The 22,699-nt window shown below is 44.0% G+C and overlaps 1 protein-coding gene and 1 long non-coding RNA gene across 4 annotated transcripts; one reads left to right on the top strand and one right to left on the bottom strand.

The window, feature by feature from the left end:
- Positions 1 to 53: 53 nt before the first annotated feature.
- On the top strand, positions 54 to 22,306 carry zbtb4 (zinc finger and BTB domain containing 4). 3 transcript variants are annotated; one of them, XM_081697249.1, is made up of 3 exons: positions 9,471 to 9,651; positions 9,983 to 10,064; positions 13,365 to 22,306. In XM_081697249.1, the coding sequence occupies exon 3, from the start codon at positions 13,381 to 13,383 to the stop codon at positions 18,463 to 18,465; it is 5,085 nt and encodes a 1,694-aa protein (XP_081553375.1). In that variant the 5' UTR covers positions 9,471 to 9,651; positions 9,983 to 10,064; positions 13,365 to 13,380; the 3' UTR covers positions 18,466 to 22,306. The 3 variants fall into 3 exon arrangements, with proteins under 3 accessions (XP_081553376.1, XP_081553375.1, XP_026876709.2); XM_081697250.1 differs by lacking the exons at positions 9,471 to 9,651; positions 9,983 to 10,064 and adding an exon at positions 54 to 308; XM_027020908.3 differs by lacking the exon at positions 9,983 to 10,064 and having other exon boundaries at positions 9,473 to 9,651.
- Positions 7,090 to 9,303, bottom strand: LOC113584187 (uncharacterized). The gene is made up of 3 exons (XR_003411392.3): positions 8,739 to 9,303; positions 7,735 to 7,880; positions 7,090 to 7,405 (listed from the first exon to the last, which is right to left on the bottom strand). It is a non-coding gene; the product is annotated as an uncharacterized LOC113584187 (long non-coding RNA).
- Positions 22,307 to 22,699: the final 393 nt, after the last annotated feature.

The following is a 22,699-nucleotide window of genomic DNA, read 5'->3' as shown; positions in this document are numbered from 1 at the left end:
TTCCCCCCCTAAGCAAAAGTAAAAAAAACTGTACTGTTCCGTCCGTCTCGCTCTGGATCAGCTACGAGTCTTGGAAAAGAAGCTCGCGCGAAAGGCCTACTTCAATCCTTGATTATTCACGAATATATACATATATTTTAAAGTTATTACAGTATGCAGTTTAATTAATTGTAACAATGCTATTTAGCTCACTTGCAAATATTTACCATATTTACAGTATTTCCTCATTTTGTTTATATTTTATGGAAAAATGCATACATCCTCGGACTCGAGTAAAAGCAATGAGCGGACAGCTGACACTGATTTCGGTATGCCAAGTTGGAAAGCTCCCAGAAAGCCTGGAGCTTTGTACCAACTGTATTTTTATTGTTTCTACAACCAAAGCCTTGGATTTATTATGTTTAGCATGTTTGTAGTGTTTTTTAAAAAGAAATATAAATGTACTGTAAAATTTGCTCGGTATATTTGAAATTTACGTTGTAGGCCACCTTTTCAATCTCGAGAAGTTAACGTTAGAATAACATGTTAGCTAATTAGCGTGAATAAGAGGTAAATAATGGATAAAAATGTTCTCTTATTTTGAAACATACGTGTGATAAGGAGCGTAAAACTAAAAAAGTTACTTTTTAATGTATTCCAGTAACACTTTTCCAAAGTGTTGCGTCGTAAGTACCAAAGAATTGGTGACCGGTTAGCTAACCTGGCCTAGCTTTAGCCATGTTAGATAGCAACTGAAGCCTTTTTTCTTCTTTTTTTTAGTAATTGGATGCGCTTTTGGTTTAAAGTCTATTTTGGGTAAACGAATGGAACTAGTTCTCCAGTTCTGTTGTTGATCATTCGGCCAGGTAGTTTTGCCTTTGAAATTACGCACAGTCTACGGTAGTTTTTGTTCTTGTAAATCCAGTATTCGTTGGAGAAGAAGGGTAACATTATCGCGCAATATGGCCGTCTTGATGCTTGCTAACGTTAGCCAGCAACCCAGTAAGATATCAGCTCTACCTTCATTACAACTCTTTTATAGCGAAGATGTCCTCTATTTTGCTTCAATTTAGTGTGAATTATTAAGGCGTATTAAGTGTATTGTGCTTAGGTTCGTGATAAATACAAAACTTGGTCACTTTAATCGGAAATTTTAGAAGCCCTTTGGCTTTTTTTGGATGGAAGGATTAAGTCCTTCTTCGATTACCTCTTTTAAATTACAGATTTGATTACATCGTATCTGGCTGTATAAAAGACCCAGCCTCGGTTACACATCTGAGCTTAGACATTGGGGGAGATCAGCGCGATGTAGCCGGGTCTGCTATGCTGGCCTGTCTTCATGGTATGCTGGTAGTAGGTTGGCGCACCGTTCAGTGCCCTATAGCTAGCTAACCTAGGTAGGGTAGTTAGAGATGACTTAGTTGGCATTGTGATATTATAATACCCTGCTGCTGTGAATGGTCCAGGATACTTGGTTAGCTATAGTGAACATCTAGCCTATCGAGAAAGGCCATGATTTTACTCGTGTTGGTTTTGCCTCCTTCTGTTGTGTAGCTAGCAAGCTAACACAGCTAAAACTAATGTGTGGATAGCTTGGACCGTTTGTAGTAGTAAAATGGATTCATAGGTTTTACAAGTGTTGCTTAGTTAGGCTATATGCAATTTCGTATGTTGTCAACTGTTCGAAATTAGTTTAGAAATTAGCTGATATTTTTAAGTTTGGGTTCTTGCTGGTAGTCACAGTGGCTAACATTAGCTTAGCTGAGTTGTCTAACAGTCCATCTGCTTTGTTGGATGTAGTCGTGTCCAATATTGTGCAACTTGGATGTATATTATTTTTTCTTTTGGCGTTAGCGTAGATGTCAAGTTAGCTGATACGGTCACCTTTAAAAAAAATATGTTGGCACTGTTGTAACACAAATGCTGTGGTGTCTACCGTTAAATTCGCGGAACAAATATGGAGTCTAGTTGTCTCGCTAACCTAGGTTAGTCTTTTTTGTTGGGGGAACCGAGGTTGCGTCGTTTACTTTCTAACGTTAAGCGTCACGTTAGCTTTCAGCATCTAAAAGGTAATCTTATTAATCTTATTCAGTTGGAAACGTAAGGACCTCCACCTTCCTATGGAAGTATCTTAAGTCGGTGGGATAGTTCGTGTCCAGCTTGACCCTTATCTGTTCAACATCGAGGGCCTCTGGGAACACGCGTTATATAATTTTGTAGTTAATAGTTGATATTCTGTCTTAAGTGTTTTAGCGTTATTACTTTATCATGAGGGGATATTGTTACGATAGCTAGCCAAGTTATTTGTAGCCGATGTAAGTCATTTTTACAACAGTAACGGCACTTTTGACTAGTTTTCAAAGCACCGTGATCCCCTTCTCGACCTGGTGCAGCCCCCTTTTTAAACGTAATTTGCATCGTGTGTATTTCATTGAATGCTTGTAATTTCTTCGTTGATTTCAAAATAAACCGATATACTACATAAGACGTTTTCTGACCTCCCCCCGTGTGGGGGTATATTAGTATTTTAATAAATTTACCCAGAACATCAGCCAGTTCTTACCAATTGGTTCACACATGGGTTTCTCTGGAAACATTGGCGTTAAAGCGCGAACTCTGGTTCAACAGGCCACATTTGAAAACACTAACGCCACCGTGTGGTAGACATTGGTACCTAGTTATGTAATTGAAACATGCATAGCCTCCTCTGCTGGAACACAGCTGTTACTACTTTTATATTTATATTTCTATATTTGTTACTACGCTTGTGGTTCGTTCAAGCCAGGTAGATAGAAGCAAACCATTTTCAAAGAAACTTGTCCACATTTTAAGCTTTAATGGCTTTGGTCAAGAATATGCCAAAGCCTAAGAAAACATCTCGTTATGGCTACAGGATACTGAAGGGGGGGGGGGGGGGTTCACGTGTGGTTTTTGTATGTGCAGAAGCATGAAATGCACTGAAATTAAGAAGACTGTACATTAACAGGCTGGACAGTCTTCAAAATTTGTACAATTTGGAATGGCAGAAAAATGAAGTTAGCGCATATAATATCACTTGTCTGTACATGTTTGTGCTAATGTGCAGTTGAGTCAAACTCTTTCAGAACTCAAAATGTGGGAGTGTGCATGATTTCAAATGTTCTGAAAATGGGAAGGAAAAAAGGCCTTTAATTGGGCCTTCCTAATTCTCACCCTGGGAGTAATTCAGGTTCACCTGAGATTGTTCACTGCAAGCTGCTGTTCACCACCTGAATGACCTGAATCTCCAGTGCTATTACAGGACTTGCTAGTATTTTTATGAACTTCATGTTTAATTCTGTTGTCACATGAGACACAGAAGGTTTATCTAAAGTGATTACTTCTGAATTGCTCCCATTAGTTAAGTTGAGCCTGAGGGGATATGACTTTATGAATACTGATAGTTTTTAACAATTTTTATTTATACAGCACATCATTTTGAGTGCAGATGTTCAATGTACTTTATATGAAAGTTATGTGATAAACCATTAATAATGTTATCTACTACAAATTATAATGAAGCTACTGAAAATTATGAAATGTAATATAAACCAAAAGGGAAACAAACCATGTATGGGCATGGCTAAAAAGGCTTGTCTTTAATCTGGATATAAAAACATGTTTTTTTTTTGTTTTGTTTTTTTTTGTGAGTGATGATCTGGTTTTCCATAAGAGTGGTGTGTGGGTTTTTTTTCCTCTCTTCTGCATTTCCCATACTGCTAATTACTTTTATATAAAATCAAGTGGAAAGATTGGGATCTGACCTTATTCAAAAATTAATGCGCTTAAAAAAACTGGTCAAACCCTAGGCATGCAGTAATGCTCAATAACCAGCTCCTAATAAGAAGTCCTCCATGTTGCACATATCAGTTTAATTCTACTGTATTATAGTGTAAATACTGTCACACACTGCATATTCGGAAGTTCTTTATTGTTACTGTATCCATTTGATTCATGCCTTCCCCCCCTCTCTTTTTTTTTTCATATTCTAAATTATCCTTTTTTTATGTAGCAATTTCACCAAGTCAAATTCCTTTTACTTGCCAATAAAATAAGTCTGTTTCTGGGTCATTGCAGTCTTAACGAGTCAGGGTTTGTCTGTACTGAGTAAAATGTCCCAGTGGAATCAAGTGGAGCAGTAGTACATGCTGCCTTGTCATGTTCATATTATCTTGTGAAAATGTTCCCAAAATGAATTATTGCCTGTGCAAACTGTTACATTACCCATATAAATTAACACTATAAACCCCTAAATGTTGGCTTTAAGTAATGCTATAAGCCTATATATTTAATTTTATTGCAAGTTTTTGAACATAAGATTAACATTGAGGCTACAGTCACTTGATTAAAAAAAATCATAAAATTACTGAAAGGAGGTAAACAAACATTAAATTAGCATTGCAGTTATGGTAATACATGTATGGTTGTGGATTTAGAGGTATGCCAACTAAAGGCAGATTATGGGCTCTTTCTGAAGGTAACGGCACACTCCCTAGTGATGTCACCAGCACCATGAATTTGCGCATGCGTACACACATTCATACGCACGTACACTTGAATACAGAAGAGGATGTCCACTAGGGGCGAAAGAGGCATGTGCGCTATATGAATAGAAAAGGCCGATCTAAACATGCTCTGCATCTGTTAGAGATGGAAATTGAGCTTTATGTACAAGGCTGATCAATGGCCACTGTTGGTGTTTAATACGAGTTTGGTTGGGCCAAATATGTTGCATTTTTATGAAATACAACCTTTACAGGTTGATCCAAAAATGAGGTATGTTAACTGATTGTTATTTTCTCTAAAGCAAGTGCTGTATACTACAATTAATTTATTATAAGGCAAGATCCACATACTAGCCATATCAGTTCAAGCAGGTCCAAGTAGTCTTCCATGAGCAGGGTAAACTTGGATTGGACTGATGTCCATTAAATGTCAAGGAACGGGAGGGAAGGGAAGAAGGTCATCCCACTGCCCTAGATCCCTTCAGTCCATGCTGGTTTCTGTCCGTCTGTCAGTCCTCCTCTACCCATTGTTTGTTGAGAGTCTGCTCCCCCCCACCCCCCAGCTGTGGTCTGTTTCCGTTTCTTGGCAAGCTGCCATATAGTTCTGACCATCTGCTTCTTTCTTTCTTTCTTTCTTTCTTTCTTTCTTTCTTTCTTTCTTTCTCATTTCTCTCTCTCTCTGTCTCTCTCTCTCTCTCTCTCTCTCTCTCTCTCTCTCTCTGCTTTTTCCTCCCTTTTTTGGGATCTCCTCTGAGTGTTCCCCCTGCCTGATGGTAGCCTGCACCGTTTCCTCTGCTCCTTTCTGGAAGAGAGATCTATTTAAAGAGGCATGTCAGGAAGGAAGGGCTGAAGCTACTGCTGATGCGCTGAAGACTGTGGCGGATTAAGAGGAAATATATGCATGGAACACCTTGCTGTAGAATGCAAACCAGTCACCCTCATATTCCCACATCCCCCTCTCTCCGCAGCTGAAGACAAGCAAAATATCCTTCCTTCTGATCAGCCTATTACAGCTTGGTCTTCCCCCGTTACCTTATTTACTGAATAAATGCATTAAAAACAGGTCCTTCATGCCACCCACAGTCCACTCTCAACCACCATCATATGCATACTCAAACACATTCTCCCCTCACTATCTCTCGCGCTCTTGGTACAACGTGCCTGAGTTAAGGCTATGAGATAAAGAAGCTAATTAATTTGATTTAACCAGTCTTTCCCTGGCGGTGGAAAAAGCCCCACCCCCACCCCGTTACCCCTCACACACCCCTCCCAATAGATTTTCCACCCATCCTCTCCAGTCTCTCCTCCGAAGGTCTCGCACCTTTCATCTTGCACCTTTCCTTTTTTGACATCTACTTTTAGCTATTGACACTCATTGTCCTATTTAGGCACATTGCACATAATTAATATACCTAAAAATATTTCTCAGATGTGCTTTCTTGGCATAACACTTTCTCGTGTCGTTCTCTGATGCTTGCGAGTTTGGACCTCTTTAGTGTTTAGATGTCTTTGAATATCTTTCCGTATATTTAATGTGACAAAAATATGGACAGAACTTCTATAATTACTTATTATTTAATAAGCAATTATAGAAGTGCTGTCCACATTTTCCATGTAATATATACATTGTTGGACTCAGCACATCATATACTTAGTTTGCGAAACAGATGGTGGCCTGTTCATTTTATGTTGTTATCAGTATAATGTACTTGTTTTCAGACACAGTATAATTTATCAATTTTCGGTGGAACTCATGTTCACACCTGAACAGGCCACATGAACAGTCAGTGAATAAAATGAGACCGATGAGATAAAGCAGGACGTGCAAGTTTTTGAATAACATATTGAAAATAAATTCCAATGAAAGCAAGCATCAAGTAATTTTGTGTGTGTGTGCCCGCGTTTCCTGGTGCATTGTGGGGCCGCACAGACCGTGACAGGCTCACTGCCGTCAGCGACGCTTTGGCTCGTGTTCGCTGACGAACCTCATCCCCATTACGTCACGCGGAAACACCGCTCGCTCGCGGCGTGCTCGTCCTCCGGCGAGCCTCGTACTTGCGCGTTGCAGAACTCCCTTTTGCGGGGAGCAATAAGGGGCCTTGTTTCACCTAGCTCAGAAAATCCTACAACAATGGCCTCCACGGTCGGCACGCCTGTACGTGCGCGCTTGTGGAAGCAGCGCCGTCGGTAGAGCTGTACAGGTCACCAAACTTCGAGCGGATCCGCTGCTGTGGGGTCTGGAGCCCAGGCTGCCCTCTTTACAGCGACGAGGCGCCTTAGCTTTCTTATCATCAACCAAGCACCCAGGAACCAAGACCCATACCATCGTTTTAAAAGCTTATCTACCCATGGCTACCTATATCTCATGTTAGAAAACACGATCAGTTAAATTACAGCGTATGTGCGCGGTCCTGTTCAATCAGGCAGTGTCACGGGGTGAATTTTGCTAGGAAAATTCTTAGAATTTTCTTACGCCGGCTTGCAGACATGGTACACATTCATTTATATCACACTGACGAGCATATAAAACTATATAATTTCAATGCAATTCTCCTTTAAAAATAATCCCGTTTGACTAAGCACCAAGCATGAATCACCCAAAACGTTTATTCATATACAAAATAATGACGTCACTGAAAGTTCCAACTATAACCTAACATCTCACACAAACAGTGACGTAGTTGTCACCCCCCCCCCCCCCCCAACCCACCAGGAGTCTGTGTGTGGCTCTCTCCAGATGTCCCAAGCTCTTTGTTGTCGTGGAGATTCAGCCGGGCATGGCTTCTTCGTTAGTGTCCACTGATCCATATGTCACATTAAAGATGGTCTTTGATCAGCTCGGGGTAGGGGGACATTCCACACACACTGATTCCATAGTACACAAAACTAAAAGATGTTCTGCCCTGTGATGGCCAAGTGTGGAAAAATAAAAATAATCAAATTTATTCCAAAAGTGGGGATGAGGTCCTGTTTGCTTCTGGCTAGGTCAACATTGGTGTATACAGTCAACAGATTAAATCTTGACTTTTCATATTATTTCCAGTCCAAGTTAACTGACAGATGAAAATGCAGACATAAAACCTCAGTTTTTTTAGCTTTCTTTCATACAACATAATTCTAAACAACCCCGGGAAAATAAATAATTAATACATTCATTCATTTATGCAACAAACTTGAAGCAAAGCTTCATTATCAAGAGTGTCACTACAAAATATGTCTTGCAAAATCTCACTTGGGGACTTCCCGACCCTGGACCCGGTGCACCCGAGCGCAGCGTTCTCTAAGCTTCCAGAGCTGGTGTGCACCAGGCACACCTCAGCCACGGACACGTTTCCCAGTTGCTTCTCATTTCTGCAGCCATGTGTCTCCAGTTCTGCACTGAAAAGCATAATGACTTTGAGGTGAGTGTGCACGAACGGACTGCTCGCGCCTCCCTCAACCAGCAGTCAGCGGCGGCCTGTGGGCGGCTGGGGCGAGGGCAGTTCGCGCCGACAGGCACGCGCTGAATCACAGCATGCAGACGGCAAACGGCTGGACACTTGTGAACAGCATTAGGCACTGAGGGATAAATTGGGTGAGAACTGAGTGATCAAGCAAAAGTTTCTTAAGGAGCCAGCAGGATCATGAGAATGACACCCGTTTAATACTGAGTTCCCATGGAGACAAGTGGCCTGGCACACAATACAGGAGGGAAGGTGGGAGAGCAAACCGGGGGGGGGGGGGGTAACAAGAGGCAGAGGAGAGATTGTGTAGAGTGGGTGAGTGTAATGAGGAGCTCTTCTGAAAATTAAACTCAAATAAAAATTGCCAGCCAAGTAGGGAGAGACAGCAAAGGGAAAGATAAAGAAGAGACACTCTGACTGCCCAAAGAGAGCTTGTTCCAATTTCAGTTGCTTCATGTTCATACAAGAATCTTTCTTCGTATTATGCTGCATTATGAGTTTGCTAGCCTAAAGAGAGCATTGCAAAACAAACTGCTAGTTACGCTTGGTAGGCCTGATGTGTAATGATCTAATGTGGAATGGTTGATACTTAAGAGCAGATGTGTTCTCGTCTTATATGCCAGCCCAAGGTCTGATGTGGAGGCCCGAACGGTTTCTCTTTCTGTCTTTTATACAGGTTAGTTTATCTGGACTCTTAAAATATTTACTTGGGTGTTTCAGCACCACTCACCATAAACCTCCACCTCTTTATGGAGGGCAGCAAAGGGAGGAGAAAAGGAAAACCCACACCTACCTACTTCACTCTTTGATCTCTTTCCTTGAAAAAGTTCTCCTTCCACCAAAGTATTTTCTTCTCTCCCTCTTCTCTTTCTTTCTCTTACCCTTGTCCCTTTCTCTCTCTCTCTCTTCCTGTTTCTCTTCACTCTTCTCTTTCGTTCTTTATCTCCTTTCTGTCTGTCTCTCGCTGTGCCCGTTTTTTTTTTTTTCTTTTTTTTTTTTTTTTCCTGTTGGCATGGCTCCTGTTTGTTTTCAGCCATTTTGGGGACTGGCAGGACTCGTAACAAACTGCTTAAATGGCGTCCTCTGCCTCGCTCATTCTCTCCCTCTCTTTCACTCTCCCTCCCTCCCTCGCTATCACTGGGCTTTGTGTACATGGAGTACAGAAAGGAGAGTGTGCATGCGTGTTTGTTGGTGAAGAACAATAGTTCCCAATTAAAAAACAAAACAAAAAACAAAACAGGGGTGCGGGTGAGGGGTGGGGATTGGAATTCAAATGAGGACGGGAAGGCAAAAGGGGGCAGCTTGCGGAATAGGGGAAGATGGATATGTGAAAACACCCTAGAATCGTGTGTCCGAACCAAACTGAAAGAGAGAACTGGAGAGCCAGAGCGTGTGCGTGGCGAGCAGGCGCGATAGATATATAGAGAGAGAGAGAGAGAGAGAGAGAGAGGGAGACAGTGAGCGAGAGAGAGAAGGAGAGGGAGGAGGGGAGAACCAGAGTGTGAGAGTTGTTCCTGCTTTCGGTCTGTACATAGTGCTGCCTGTGTGTGTGTGCACGCGTCTCTCCCTGCCTGTGCTCGCTCACTCGCACGCGCGTGCACACACACACGCGGGCACACGCAGACAAGCACACACAGAACGAGGGAGGGAGAGAGAGAGAGAGAGAGAACACATCGCAGCAGAGATGCAGCAGGAGGTTTTCCGAGGTACGTTGTCTTGTTGTGTGCTTGCCTAGCGGAGAAAGGGAGTGGGGGAGAGAGACTCTTTTCTCTTCTGTTTCTAATTCTACTCTTCTTCCTGCCTCATGCGCTTCTTTACCACTATCATAGCGATGTTGTTGTTTTGGTTCTGCGTGGACATGAGAAATGAGTGTTGTCCTGTTTGTGTGTATGTGAGCGCGCTCATATGTGTGTTTGTGTGTGTGTGTGTGTGTGTGTGTGTGTGTGTGTGTGTGTGTGTGAGAGAGAGTGTGTGTGTGTGTGGTGCTAAACAAGGCCTGCCTCCCTTATCCTCTCCTCTTCTGGCTCTACCACGCAGTTCTTTTTCAGGGCCGATGACTCGCTCAGTTATAACTGAAATGAAGAGCAGCTACATGTTTGTAAGAGATACATTTTACTGAGTAAGTGTGGCTTTGAGATACTTTGTGTCGGAGCAAATGAGAATTGCTGAAACTGTGCAAGTGTTGTTTTTGGAATGTACCAATTTGATTAAAACAAGGCACGACAAAACTGGCATATGCCGTCGAATACTATTGCTTAATACCAGGTGGCACATATGGCTAGTTTAACCATCACCACCTTCCTGTTGCTTTTTTGTGTAGCTTGTTTATAACGTTCATAAGGACTAACTAGGGCCAGAGGGCTCACCGGAATCATGATGTAGGAGTAAGCAGTTTCCCCTTCACTGTTACAAAATGGTTTAATGGGTGTGGAATTTTTTCCCAACTTGTCTTCCTTCTCACTGATCAAGCATATAATAATATATTTTTTAGCTAGGATTGGTTAGTACACTTTAGCATATATTAGGGTTTGGTATGGTATGTTATGACACTACAAAAGTAAGTCAGCCCTCCATGTTTCTGTTATGGTAATGCTCTACACATGTTATATTGCTTGTCTCAACCCAGGATAACCCTAACTTGTCTTAACCCAGGATAACCCTAATTTGTCTTAACCCAGGATAACCCTAACTAGCAGGCAGAACTGAATATAATCTTGGGGAAACACCTATAGTCAGCTGGTTGGCGTTTATTTTACCCTTCTCACTGCACATTTCATTTGAATGGGTCTCACTCCACTTTGAATGCATAAATTGACTCTATTATGGTGAAAGAATTATGAGAAACACTTGCTGGGTCGAAAGCAAGTGGACCGTGACAATTGTGGCTTTACACATGGGTACATTCTCCGGGGCAGGGCTCACCATGGCCGATTGAGACGACACCGCACGTTATGCAGGGGGAAAGCGCCGCATAAACATTCTGCTTTTGAGCGTCGCAGGGGTGAGGAAGAAGGACAGAGCTGGAAACCACCACAACCTCTTAACCCCTCCATACCTCCCTGTCCCGCCCCCTTTCTGCTCACCCCCTCACAACCACTCCGGTCCTTTTCACCCACCCTGGCACCCCCACCCTCCCTCCCTATGGCTGACTCCACCATGTTTTTTTGGCCGGGGGGTTGTGCAGAGTTCAGGATCTGGTGACGCCCCCCTTTTCCCAGTGCAGCTCGGCCCTGTGGGTGCTTTCGCGGGTCGCTTCGGTGCTTCCTCCTCTCGCCAGCACCAGGCGCTCCGCCTCACCCCACTGCCTATAGGAAATGGAAGAACTTCCAGAAGCCGTGCCGCATAAGCAGATTCCTAATCGGCCTCCTCTCGTATCGCGTCCAGCGCGCTACGCGTAAAGTGAGAGAACTCTTCCTGTTTGAGACATTTTCAGTGAGACAGTGCATGGGACTATGTCACTACAGGGATGGTACAAAACAGCGGTGTTATGAAGGCGCCTTCCTATCCAGCCCTGCTATTCTCTTGGCTGCTAATGAGTTTCATACAAGCTCCCTCGTTTTACACCCGGCCCGCTGTGCGGAGGGGAGAAGCGGCCCAGTGTTTGTTTTGCTTGTTATTTTACGGGCCGCCAGCGGAGCGTGTGCAGGGCCGTATTTTTAGGGTGGTGCAGTCGGCTGCGTGTTTGTCGCTCTAACCGTCTTAGGCGGTCGCATGTTTGAGTAGGGGGTGGGGGTGGGGGCGCTTTGGGCTGCAAAAGCCCCTGTCACGCTTGGCCAGCGCCTTGAGCTAGAGAAGGCTTATTGGGAGGCAGCGTGTGCGTCACGCACAAAGAGGGGAGAGAAGGGTGAGGGTGAGCGAGAGAGAAAGAGAAAGAGAGAGAGAGAGAGAGAGAGAGAGAGAGAGAGAGAGAGAGGGGCAGATGTGTTTCCCCCATCCATAGTACAATTGATGTGAAAATGTTGACATGTGGAACCCTTGAATGCATTGTGCGTTTTAAGCTGCCATATACGTCTATTAAAACAGGTGCAAACGATGACATTTCTTCTATTATATTTCACACAGCATACTTGATGTAACAGACAAGCAGCTCGTAATAAAGAGCATTTATTTCTAACCTATACATGTTCTGTCTTTGCCTCTCAAATCTCTACATTATGTAACATCTATAATTACAGTCCTATTTCTTGGTACTTCCTTTGCACAGTGTCAGTGGCTGCGCTTGTGGTGTGCTGGTGAAGCTACCTGTTAAGTAGCTTGTTTACAGGCAAACCTGTTCATATGCGCCTGCAAGCTTGCAAATGTGCTAGGTATGTGTGTGTGGTTGAGGGACTGTGTGCTCGTCCCTGCTAATGTGCGTATCTGTGTGTGTGCGTGCGTGTGTGTGCGTGTGTCTTGTGTCCATATGTGTGTGTATTTGGCTGTTCCTGTCTCTGGCCTGCCTCTCTTTTCACTGCCGTCTCTCTGTCTCTCTGACTCTCTGTTGCACTCTCTCTCTCTCTCTCTCTCTCTCTCTCTCTCTCTCTCTGCTTGCACGCTCGCTCTCTCGCTCTCGCACTCCCTCTCTGCAATAACAGTGCTGACCTAGTTTCAGTGTGTTCAGGGCTGCCTGTGGAATTTTACAGAGGCCTGCTTGCCTGCCTGCCTGAAATGCAGGCAGAGAATCATGACTGAGGATATTTCTTGTGTCGCATTAATTACAACCGCTTAAACTACGTATAGTGTCATTTTTATAAAGATGAAAAAAAATTAAGAAGCAAACAAAGTTATTTTGATGAGTATGTGCGGATGGTAAAAAAAAAAATCCAGTACTGCAGACAAAACACGTCACAGTGCTCATCTTATGGCACGTTCCATGCTGCCTTCATTATATAATTAGATAAAAAGAAGGATCAAAGGGTTTAATATGACCATCTTTACAAAAATCACACCATGCAACCATAAGTACAACCTTTGCGATATTCGTCGTTCTATAGCACTGGTGCAGTTGAAGCGTTAAGCTGAGAGTCAACTCTGTTCTGGGAGCAGACTGAACTTTAGCAGCATTCTATGAGGTGACGGGAATACTGTGGCACAGTAGGACTGATTGCTGAGATTCTTTCCAGTTTTGTCATGCTGAAACGAGGGCTTGAATGAGAGACTGAAACCATCTCTGTTCACTGAGTCGTCTATGTGTATCTGCCCTTCATTTCATTTCATGTGTGTGGTGTTTCTTTTTTTTATATATTTGGAAGGCATGTTTTAAATCAAAGTATGCATGATTTGTCAGAGGAAGTGCTACAGTTTCGTTATTGAGTTGCAACGCATTTTTCAGCTGAAAAATGAGTTGATTTTTGCTTCTATGTGCTACAACAAGTAGCTGTCTAGCAAATCTAATTGAAATGCCACCATTAATTTAGTTTTGTTTTGTTCTGTTTCGCAGGTTTAGGGGTGGGGTCATGGTGTCCGAAATGGACGGCTGGCACTCCCTCCACACCAGCATTGCACCCTTGGAGCTAATTGAACAGTGCCCGGTTGGCCGCGCTCCAGTCTGTGAAAAGACACAATTCCACATCCATCTAAGAGTCATCACCACCTACAGCATCTGCTTCCACAAGCTGAGGTCTTCTTCACCAGACTCTCCTCCTTTCCCGCATGCCCGGCAATCTTCCGTTTCAGTGGTGGACCCTGTTCTAGTGTTTACCTCGCTCTGTTCATTGCTCCTGACGTTGCTGAGTGGCTTCTATATATCCTGCTTCCGTGATAGTCTGTCTGAGGTGGACTGCAGCCTCAAAGAGCATCCCAGAGGACTCAAGGAAAATAATCAAATGAAACACAGAAATAAACAGATGAGAGGAGATAGGATGGGTGAGGGAACAGATGAAGTGGATAGTGCCAAAACTACGAGAATATCCCTCAGTTTCCCCATCAGTGCTGGACTGCCTGGTTTCTCTGCACAAAAGCAATGTCCCTTAATTCATCCACCTTCCTCTTCTATGACATGTGACAGGGAAGCCTCAGATGGCACTTTGTGGAAGGAGGAAACTCTCAGAGACAAACAGTTGTCCAAAGTATCAAAATCGAACTACCTGCCCTGCTCTTCCTCCTCTACTCTCCCTATTGATCTGACTGCACCTGTCAGCAAATCCACATTGTCTTTTTCTGTGGCTGGTACTGGTCCCCATTTTCCTACATCTGCTTTGCACACAACTGCTAACATGGACTACTCGGAGACATCTGGAGCTGGTCTGCCTAATGACTACCCAGAACACTCAACCACAGAGACAGCACATATCTTATTCAACCTGAGTGCGAGAGCGTACCAAGGTCAGGTGACAAAGGACCCGGAAAGCTCAAAAGGTAAAAAACGGAAGGCCAATAGCTTACATGTGGAACTGAGCCTTCCTCTCCCCAGTATCAACCCACCTTCTTCTTCATCGAACCCCCCTCCCCTTTCTCCCCCCTCTACCTCTCCTTTGACTCTCCCGCCTCCATCTTTCCATGACTCGTACCGGGCGGTGCCAAAGCCAGAGCTGCTGTGCGGGGTGTGCCACCGTCTGTTCAGCACCGCCTCATCTCTCACTGTCCACATGCGCCTCCACCGGGGGGGACGAATGCTCAGCTGCCGCCACTGTGGCAAAGCCTTCATCCATAATAAAAGACTGCTGTCCCACGAGGCCACCTGCCGGCAAGCGCTGCCAGCTTTCCCCGTCCAACCCAAAGAGGAACCCTTGGAGGAAGGGGAGGGGGAGAAAGCAGGCAGGGCTGAAGAGCAGTGCGGACAGGAGACGGGGCCCGGCCGGCCCCTAAAGAAGAGGCGAGGTCTCCATGGGCATCACGCCAGGGCGCTAGTTCACAGCGATGGCCTGAGGGAGGAGGATCACTTTGTGAAGGTTGTTGACGGACATATCATTTACTTCTGCTCTGTGTGCGAGCGCTCCTACATGACCCTGTCCAGCCTCAAGCGACACTCCAATGTGCACTCATGGCGCCGGAAGTACCCCTGCCACTACTGTGACAAGGTTTTTGCTCTTGCAGAATATCGCACAAAACACGAGGTGTGGCACACTGGCGAAAGGCGATACCAGTGTATATTTTGCTGGGAGGCCTTCCCAACCTACTACAACCTCAAAACACATCAAAAGACCTTCCATGGCATTAGCCCGGGGCTTATCTCAAGTGAGAAGACAGCCAATGGGGGCTATAAGCAGAAGGTTAATGCCCTTAAACTCTATCGCTTGCTTCCCATGCGCTCCCAGAAACGGCCCTACAAAACGTACAGCCAGGCTCTGGCTGATGGACTGCTCAAACCTGACTCATCTGTTACCCTGCCTCTGCCTCTCGACTGCAGCCTCCCTACGGCTCTAGACCCCAGTAAACTGGAGTCCTTACTTAAAGACGTTCATCCACAAGACATTAAAGACATTAAACCGGACCCAGACAGATTCATCATCAAGACGGGTACTGACCAGTGCAAGAAGATGTCCCAGACAGAGATGGCCAGTGAGGTCAGTGACAAAGAGAGGTCAGATGTACATCTTTCTGGCAACAGCAGCAGCAAAGTCAAACCACTCAAGGGCTCAGAGGCAGCTGTTTCTTCTGTCATTACATTTGGACATAGCAAACCCTCAGTTATCATGCATGGCACATCACTCCAATCCTCCGTCATTGTTCAGAGAAATAAGATATCCTCTGAGGATGGAAAGAGCCCCTCCGAGAGCAATCAGGCAATTTCTAAGGCTTCCCAAAAGCAAATGAAAAAGCATAGTCAGAAGGAACACTCACATGGCCAGAGTAGGTGGGAGACAGGCAGCTCCAATACAGAAGCCCCCAAAATCCAACAACCTACAGAGAAGCTCCACAAAGGCCGTAAAGCTCATAGCAAGAATGAGTCAAGCAAGGCGGTGCCCATATCTGTGGATTCAGAGGTCAAGGGAAGTGGGCCTCTATGTCAGATCACCGTGCGCATCGGAGAGGAGGCCATTGTCAAAAGAAGTATCTCTGAGACAGACCTCATGAGAGACAAAAGCCCATCTCTGAGCAAAGGCAAAAAGAGCAATCTTCTGCATGACGACCAGAGAGAGCAGCGACACACCCATCACCACCACCGCAAACACCATGGTCATCGCAGTTCCAGCCAGGAAGGAAGGGAGGAGGAGCCCAAGTGGAAAAACCCCAGAGTGGCAGGCAAGGTGAGGAGGTATTTCTTCCGTCAGGAAGTAAGGGAGGACAGGAATGAGCATGACAGAGAAGACAACTTGTGGAGACCCTACTATTCTTACAAACCCAAGCGGAAGGCTTTGCATATGCAGAAGGTCAAGAGCTGGCAACGCAAAATGCATTACAAACGATCCCTGAGGTTAATGAGGAGAGCGGAAAAGCTCATGAACCATGTAAACAAAGAGGTGGATGGTGGAGAGGAGGAAGAAGAAGAAGAAGTAAAAGAAGCAGAGAAAGAGGTTATTCACCAGAAGGAGGTCAAAGACAGCACACAAGCTATTTCTGTATCCTCAATAACTGAACAGGAGAAGGAAGAGAAGGGGGCCCCTGAAAAGCTTGACCCCCCTTTCTCTGTAGCTTTGCCCAAGCTGAATACTCAGTACACAGGTTCCTCTACCATTAAGCAACGGTGGTCTGGAGACCACGCTTCTGAATGTGGGTCTTGTGGCCGCTGGTTCTCCAGTTCTAGGAAACGTGATAAACACGAGCTAACACATCTATTCGAGTTTGTGTGCCTACTGTGCAGAGCTCCATTTCCCTCTCAGACCAAGTTAGAGGAGCATCAGAGAACGAATCATCCAAAAAACAAACCTCTGTCTACCTCCGCTCCATGTAACTCACAGTTATCAAGCAAAGAAAATGCCATGGAACTACCAGAGGGAGGTGATGCACTGAGCAGGAGATTCTTAGAAAAGGGTAGTCCAGCTCGCTTGGGAAGAAGGCCTTTGACCAGATACACCTGCTCACAGTGTGATAAAGTATGCAAAACAGCAGCCGCATTGAACTGCCACCTGAAGAGACACGAGCTAGGTGGCTCTGCAGAAATCGTGCAGCAAATGCCGGTCACACAAAGTTACAGCTCTGTGATACCAGAGACAGGCAAAGATAAAAGCAAAGACATTACAGAAGAGCATGCACGGGCCATCCCTGTTATAAGCTACCCTAAAACAGATTCCCAACACACAGAAATTCAGCTCGGTGAGGGAAATGCGGAGCACCAAAGAGTAGGTGCTGATGAAAGCCCAAAGCTAGCAATTCACAGTCCACAGTTGTGTACCACATCCTCCCCAGTTAGACTCAGCCCCACAGTGGAAAGGTCAAAGGTCATCTCCCCTGGTCTCCCCAGTGTACTGGTCATGAATGGAGCAGAATGCCTGGACTTCCGAACCCCCGAGAAACGGAATCTAGATACACAGGACCAGAGGAGGAGAAGCCGCACACCTACTGACAGACCGAGTCAAGTATGTCAAATGCAAACGGTGCCAAAGGTTAGAACACAGACTGAACGTACAACTATGGCACTGCAGGCAGTCAAGGGTTGTGCTGCTGGTGACGAGGCAGAAAGAGACACACACAGACACAAGGACATTCACAACATGGACCATTTAAATAATTTGCAGGAGGCTCAAGATCTTAGGATCTTTCCAGTACCCAGAGTTGGTAGCAGAAGCCAAGCAGAGGATCTATCAATGCAAACTATACTGGCAAGGGAGAGGGAGCTAGCCCAGCAAGCTGCGTACCAGGCCACCACCAACAAAAAGTGCTCCACAGAAGAGGAAGTGACGCTCATTGTGCCCAAAGAAGAGCCGCTAAGTCCCGTACCCTCTCCCACATGCTCTGTCATTCAAACCACTCAAAAAGGACCCTCTCAAAGGCACCCACAGTCCCCTTGTCATTCTCCAGGCCCATTAAACCTGCAGTTGCGTCCACATTTGGAACAGAACCAATCACACCAAGGCATGCACGGTGCCGAGAAACAAAGACCTGCGCTTCCAACGGGTTCAGGTCGGGGTAGCGAGCCCCCCTCTTCTTGTGCTGTGCTGCACCCCCATGTGCCCCGTTCAGAATCAGAGACAAAGGACAGCACCTCTTCAACAGCAACAGACCCTCGGAGGGAATCCAGCTATCCTGTTCAGGAGTTTGCACTTCCTTTGATTATACCAGGGGGCTACTGCTCTGGTAAGAAACAAGAGGACCAGATCCTGATGTCTTACCCCCCTGGACCCCTATCTTTTGGGGCACTGGGGAAGATGGTACCCCATACTGACTCATCCAAACTGCCCTTTTACCCTGATCCCTATCACCTGCTCTATGGCCCACAGTTACTACCATACCCATACAACCTTGCAGCTCTGCCCATGGCTCTCAATATGATGGCATCAGGGGACAAAGTAGAGCCCTTGCCATTTTTACCCACTCTCTTCAATTATGCTGCAACAGGTGCCCCTTTCGCAGGAACAGTGCCCCACCCTTTAATGGTCAACCCCAGCCTATACAATAGCAGCAGTAGCAGTAGCACAAAGCGAGACAGTGGCAACCCATGAGTGAATATTGAGGCAGAAGCAGTGAAGGAATACTGTACAGCTTAAAAGAGGACCAGGCCTTTGATTGAAGAGAGTTTATTGTTCTGTTTGTTAACTGAACTACTTGCACAGATCTTTCTTCTCTTTTGTAAAGTAGCAAAACTATAGGCATATGTAGGAATCAACCATAGTGAAGTGACGGAGGGGTGTTTTGGAGGTAGGGCCAATGGGTGAAGGGGAAGTGATGATCTAAAGATCCGATATCTTTCTGCCACTGGCAAAACACACCTCTGACACGCCACCCTTCTCCCTCTTTAGAAGAGTTAGAGCTTGGTTTTATGTCCTCTCAGATTTATTGTGATAATAGGTATAACCAATAAATAATAATCGCTAACAGGGTGTGTGTTTCCAGAAAAAAAAAAAAAAAAAAATTATTAGTTAAGTCTGCTTCCCACTAGTGACAGTATACCAATAATGATGTTGTTAATAATATTGATATATTGACACCGCTAATAGTAATAATATGGGGACCGAGCTTTTCATTACAAGCAAAAGGATTTACCTAAAAAGGCTCAACACACTCAACTCAGTGAAGGAAGATGATAGCTTACAGTTTCATGAGTGTGTATGTCTGTGTGTGTTTGTGTGAGCACGTGTGCGTGCGTGCGCGCGTGTGTGTGTGTGTGTGCGTGCACGCACATGTGTGCATGTGTGTATGAAACTTTCGTCATGCATGTAGAAGTTTGGGGTAGCTGCCCTCTTACATTATGTAACTGTAGGTTCTGTTGTGTGTATTTTCAGTACTGGCTTTTATGTGGGTGTCGGCAGATGTGAACACGTGTGCTTGTGTGCGTGGGTGTGTTGAGAGTGATGTATGCATGCACAGTTGTAGCCAGCCACTTTTGTGCTATAGCAGCCTTGGGCTATACCAGTTCCATGGGGATTTTAAGTATAGGAGTATCATTCCTGGACAGGCTGTTACAACCTTTGTAGATCAGCGTGTAGAAAAATTAGATGAGGTTCTTCCTTCGTCAGTCATAACTTAGCAGCTTGATAGCTTAACTACATGTCATACTGGATGGAGCTTGTTAATATGTGATCTTTTACTAACTAGGTTTTTGGTGGCTTGGTAACTTAAAATCAATGGTAACTGAGGGTTGATTCTACATTTCACGATGTTATGTACAAAGATTATGTTTCAGTTTGGTTTGTAGAAGTGGAAGATGGAATAACTGTTTGGAGGATTAAATGAGGAACTGGACACAAAACCTTGTTAAAATGTCTGTGTACTTCTAGTATCTTATTGTTTGTTCCAGTAAAGAATATAAGTCAGCTTACGTTTAGTGGCCTTCTTCTCCCCAGTGCCCCCTGGTGTCCACCAAAGGTACTGTATTCCCTTGATGGAAATCTGGGAGAGAGCATGAGGTGGGTGAGAGTGAGAGAGAGAGAGAGAGAGAGAGAGAGAGAGAGAGAGAGAGAGAGAGAGAGAGAGAGAGAGAGAGAAAGAGAGAGAGAGAGCGAAAGAAGTGAAGCAATGTCCAGTGAGTCTGATATTGCCCGTAGAGCTTCCATTATAAAGTCTGAGAAAAATGATGTTCTAGGAGAAGTGCAACAGCGCAGCTGGCGAATGCTGTTTTCAGGCAGATGTGAGCTTACAAAGCCTGTTACCGAGGGTTACCAAGCCGAGGGTTCCATTGGCTAGCTGACTCTTTCTCTCTCCACGTCTCCTCCGCAGTGCACGAAACAGCAAAAGATGACGTCAGCCACTCCTGACGCCTGCACAGGGTCTGAGCTGTAATGCTTAGGAGCTGGAGTGCCCTGAGCGCTCCTTAGGAATTTCCTGTTTTTGTATCTTTTTAAACAATATTATTTGTTTATTTTACATATTTTCCCTTTTGATAGAGAGACAAGGATTGTGCTTGAAGATGGTTTTTCAAGTACAAATGAATATGAATGTAATTTTAGTCATGAGGTTAAAAAATGAACAGTATGGTAGACGACTTCTGTTTTCTGACTTGAAAAATGACATGTAATAATAAAGCGCTATGAGGTATTCACATATATACAGTAGTCTTAGAAACATGTCTAGGAACTTGGATTCAATATAATCATAACGCATGAGCAACACTTGCTTCTTCAGTATCCTCTGGTATTGTCATAACAATCTTCACTTTCTTTCTCATATGTGGTTCTCTTCAGCTTTCATTTTTCTCTGCTGGTATGCTTGAAATACTATCTGCTGTCAAGCTGTCTTTTTTTCGGCTAAATCTTTTTTGTTCATTCATTTTAAACCTGAAACCAAAAAGTGCAGCCCCCAGCCTGCCTTGTGTCTTTTTCTCAACCACAGCATAAGCTGTGCAATTACAAACTCCTTTGCCCACCCCTCCCATGACAGTCTCCCCAGTTCTCCTTCCCGTTCCCAAACAACTTCTCCTCTCCTTTTGAAGTGAGCGTGTTTGAAACTGTGCAATGATGCCGTAGCACTGTTAATTTCCAGAGGGTAAAATGCGAAGGTGTGTTACTTTATTTGGGTGTAGGGTAGGTACAAGGAGCTTTTCATGTATCTACATGTGCATGTGTGTGTGTGTGTGTGTGTGTGTGTGTGTGTGAGAGAGAGAGAGAGAGAGAGAGAGAGAGAGAGTGTGTATGTGTGTATGCACTTGCAAGGAAACAAAAAACCAAAACATATATCCCTTGAGGCTTGCCACCAAACCAGTGTTCGTTTTGGACCCCAACCAACCTTTGTTTTTATTGTACCACTGCACACTTTCCTTAAACAAATTAGGCTACCTGTCTGTACCTGTGGCTGACTAAGGAAGTGGAGGTTGAACACGTCTAAGTGAAGCTTTTAAAAGTCCACCAAAGTTATCAAAATTTCTTAAAAAAAAAAAAGAAGAAGAAGGAAAGAAATCATTCACTGGATTTTGAGATCCAAAATCTGTCATATGTTGATTTCCAGAAATATATCATAGATGGTCTCAAAAAACAAATCAGTAAGAATCATGAAACTCCCAACTATCGGACAACATCTAAATCCCTTTATAGTTGTACATAGAAATAGGAATCACAATTCAATTAGCAGGCATTACTGTAGACACAAGTCTGAAATAAGCTAATAAGATTACACACATAAGCTCATGCACCTTACCAAATTTGTGATTACCAAACCAAATTCGTAACTCCATACCAATTTATTCCTATCTCTGAGATAACACAGTGTCAGTGTTAACACGAACCTTCCTGCAGGCAGCAATCATTTAGATCATTAATTCAAAACTTTTCAAGAACACAGGTTTTGGTTCTTCAAAACCTGCTCCAAGGTTTGGGAGACATTCCAAAATATGGTCACTGCATTACATCAGGTTACGGGGTCGTCCAGAGAACATTTGTAAAGTAGGTAAAAAGTTAAATGGAAAGAAGGCCGAAAAGTGATAGGATGCACCCACATTGTTTAGACTGAGCTGTTCCTAAATGTCAAACAACACCCGCAGTCCACCCAGAAACAACCAACAGCGAGAGAGATCAATTTGGCTCAAATTTAGTAGCTACACGTATTCTGCTGTTGGTCATAGTTGTAGGCATGTGACTGATTTGTCTGGTATTGTGAAAATGTAAAGTTACAGTTGTGCCATTGTTTTAGAGGTTCACATATTTGACCACATTTCCTGAAATGTTTGAGAAGTTTAGTTGTTTCTTGTTGACTTTGTGACCATTTAATACAAAGACCTGTCAACACATTGCCAAATCAAGCCTGCAATCTATATTTTATCCACTTCTCTTTATTTCTTTGCTCTAGTTCTCCTGTCTCCCTCTGTCCATGCTACAACCATACAAATAAAGTATTAACCTGATGACCTACAAAGAGTTTGGAAACAGTTCCTTCACTGTATTGAATTGTCAGTGAGCCAGCATAGGGATAGTGATTGGTAATTAACTAGACTGTAGGAACAAATATTTTATAAATTGTTGATCATGTGCTGTAATTGCTAAAGAATCACAAATGTTTTGCACATTTACAGGGATTTTAGAGTTTTTAAAACAAGCTGCCCAATTTAAAATTGGCTGTATGATTTAAAATAGGTTGTGTGTTTTAAAAAAGGGGGAGTGATTTAAAAACAGATTTGTTCTGTTATTGTCGAATCAGTTTTGCTTAATGTAAAACAGTAAGCACAGCATAAAAAGGTTTTTTTTAGATATATATATATATATATATATATATATATATATATATATATATATATATATATATATATAT

Source organism: Electrophorus electricus, chromosome 15 (assembly GCF_041902795.1).
Source record: "Electrophorus electricus isolate QZ-2024a chromosome 15, ASM4190279v1, whole genome shotgun sequence".
NCBI classification, from domain to species: domain Eukaryota; kingdom Metazoa; phylum Chordata; class Actinopteri; order Gymnotiformes; family Gymnotidae; genus Electrophorus; species Electrophorus electricus.
The sequence above is the reverse complement of the archived record's forward strand: the minus strand, read 5'-3'. Positions and strand labels throughout refer to the sequence as shown.

Excerpts from the sequence above, each read along its gene's own strand:
- zbtb4 (XM_081697250.1), top strand. The coding sequence starts at position 13,381 with ATGGTGTCCGAAATGGACGGCTGGCACTCCCTCCACACCAGCATTGCA.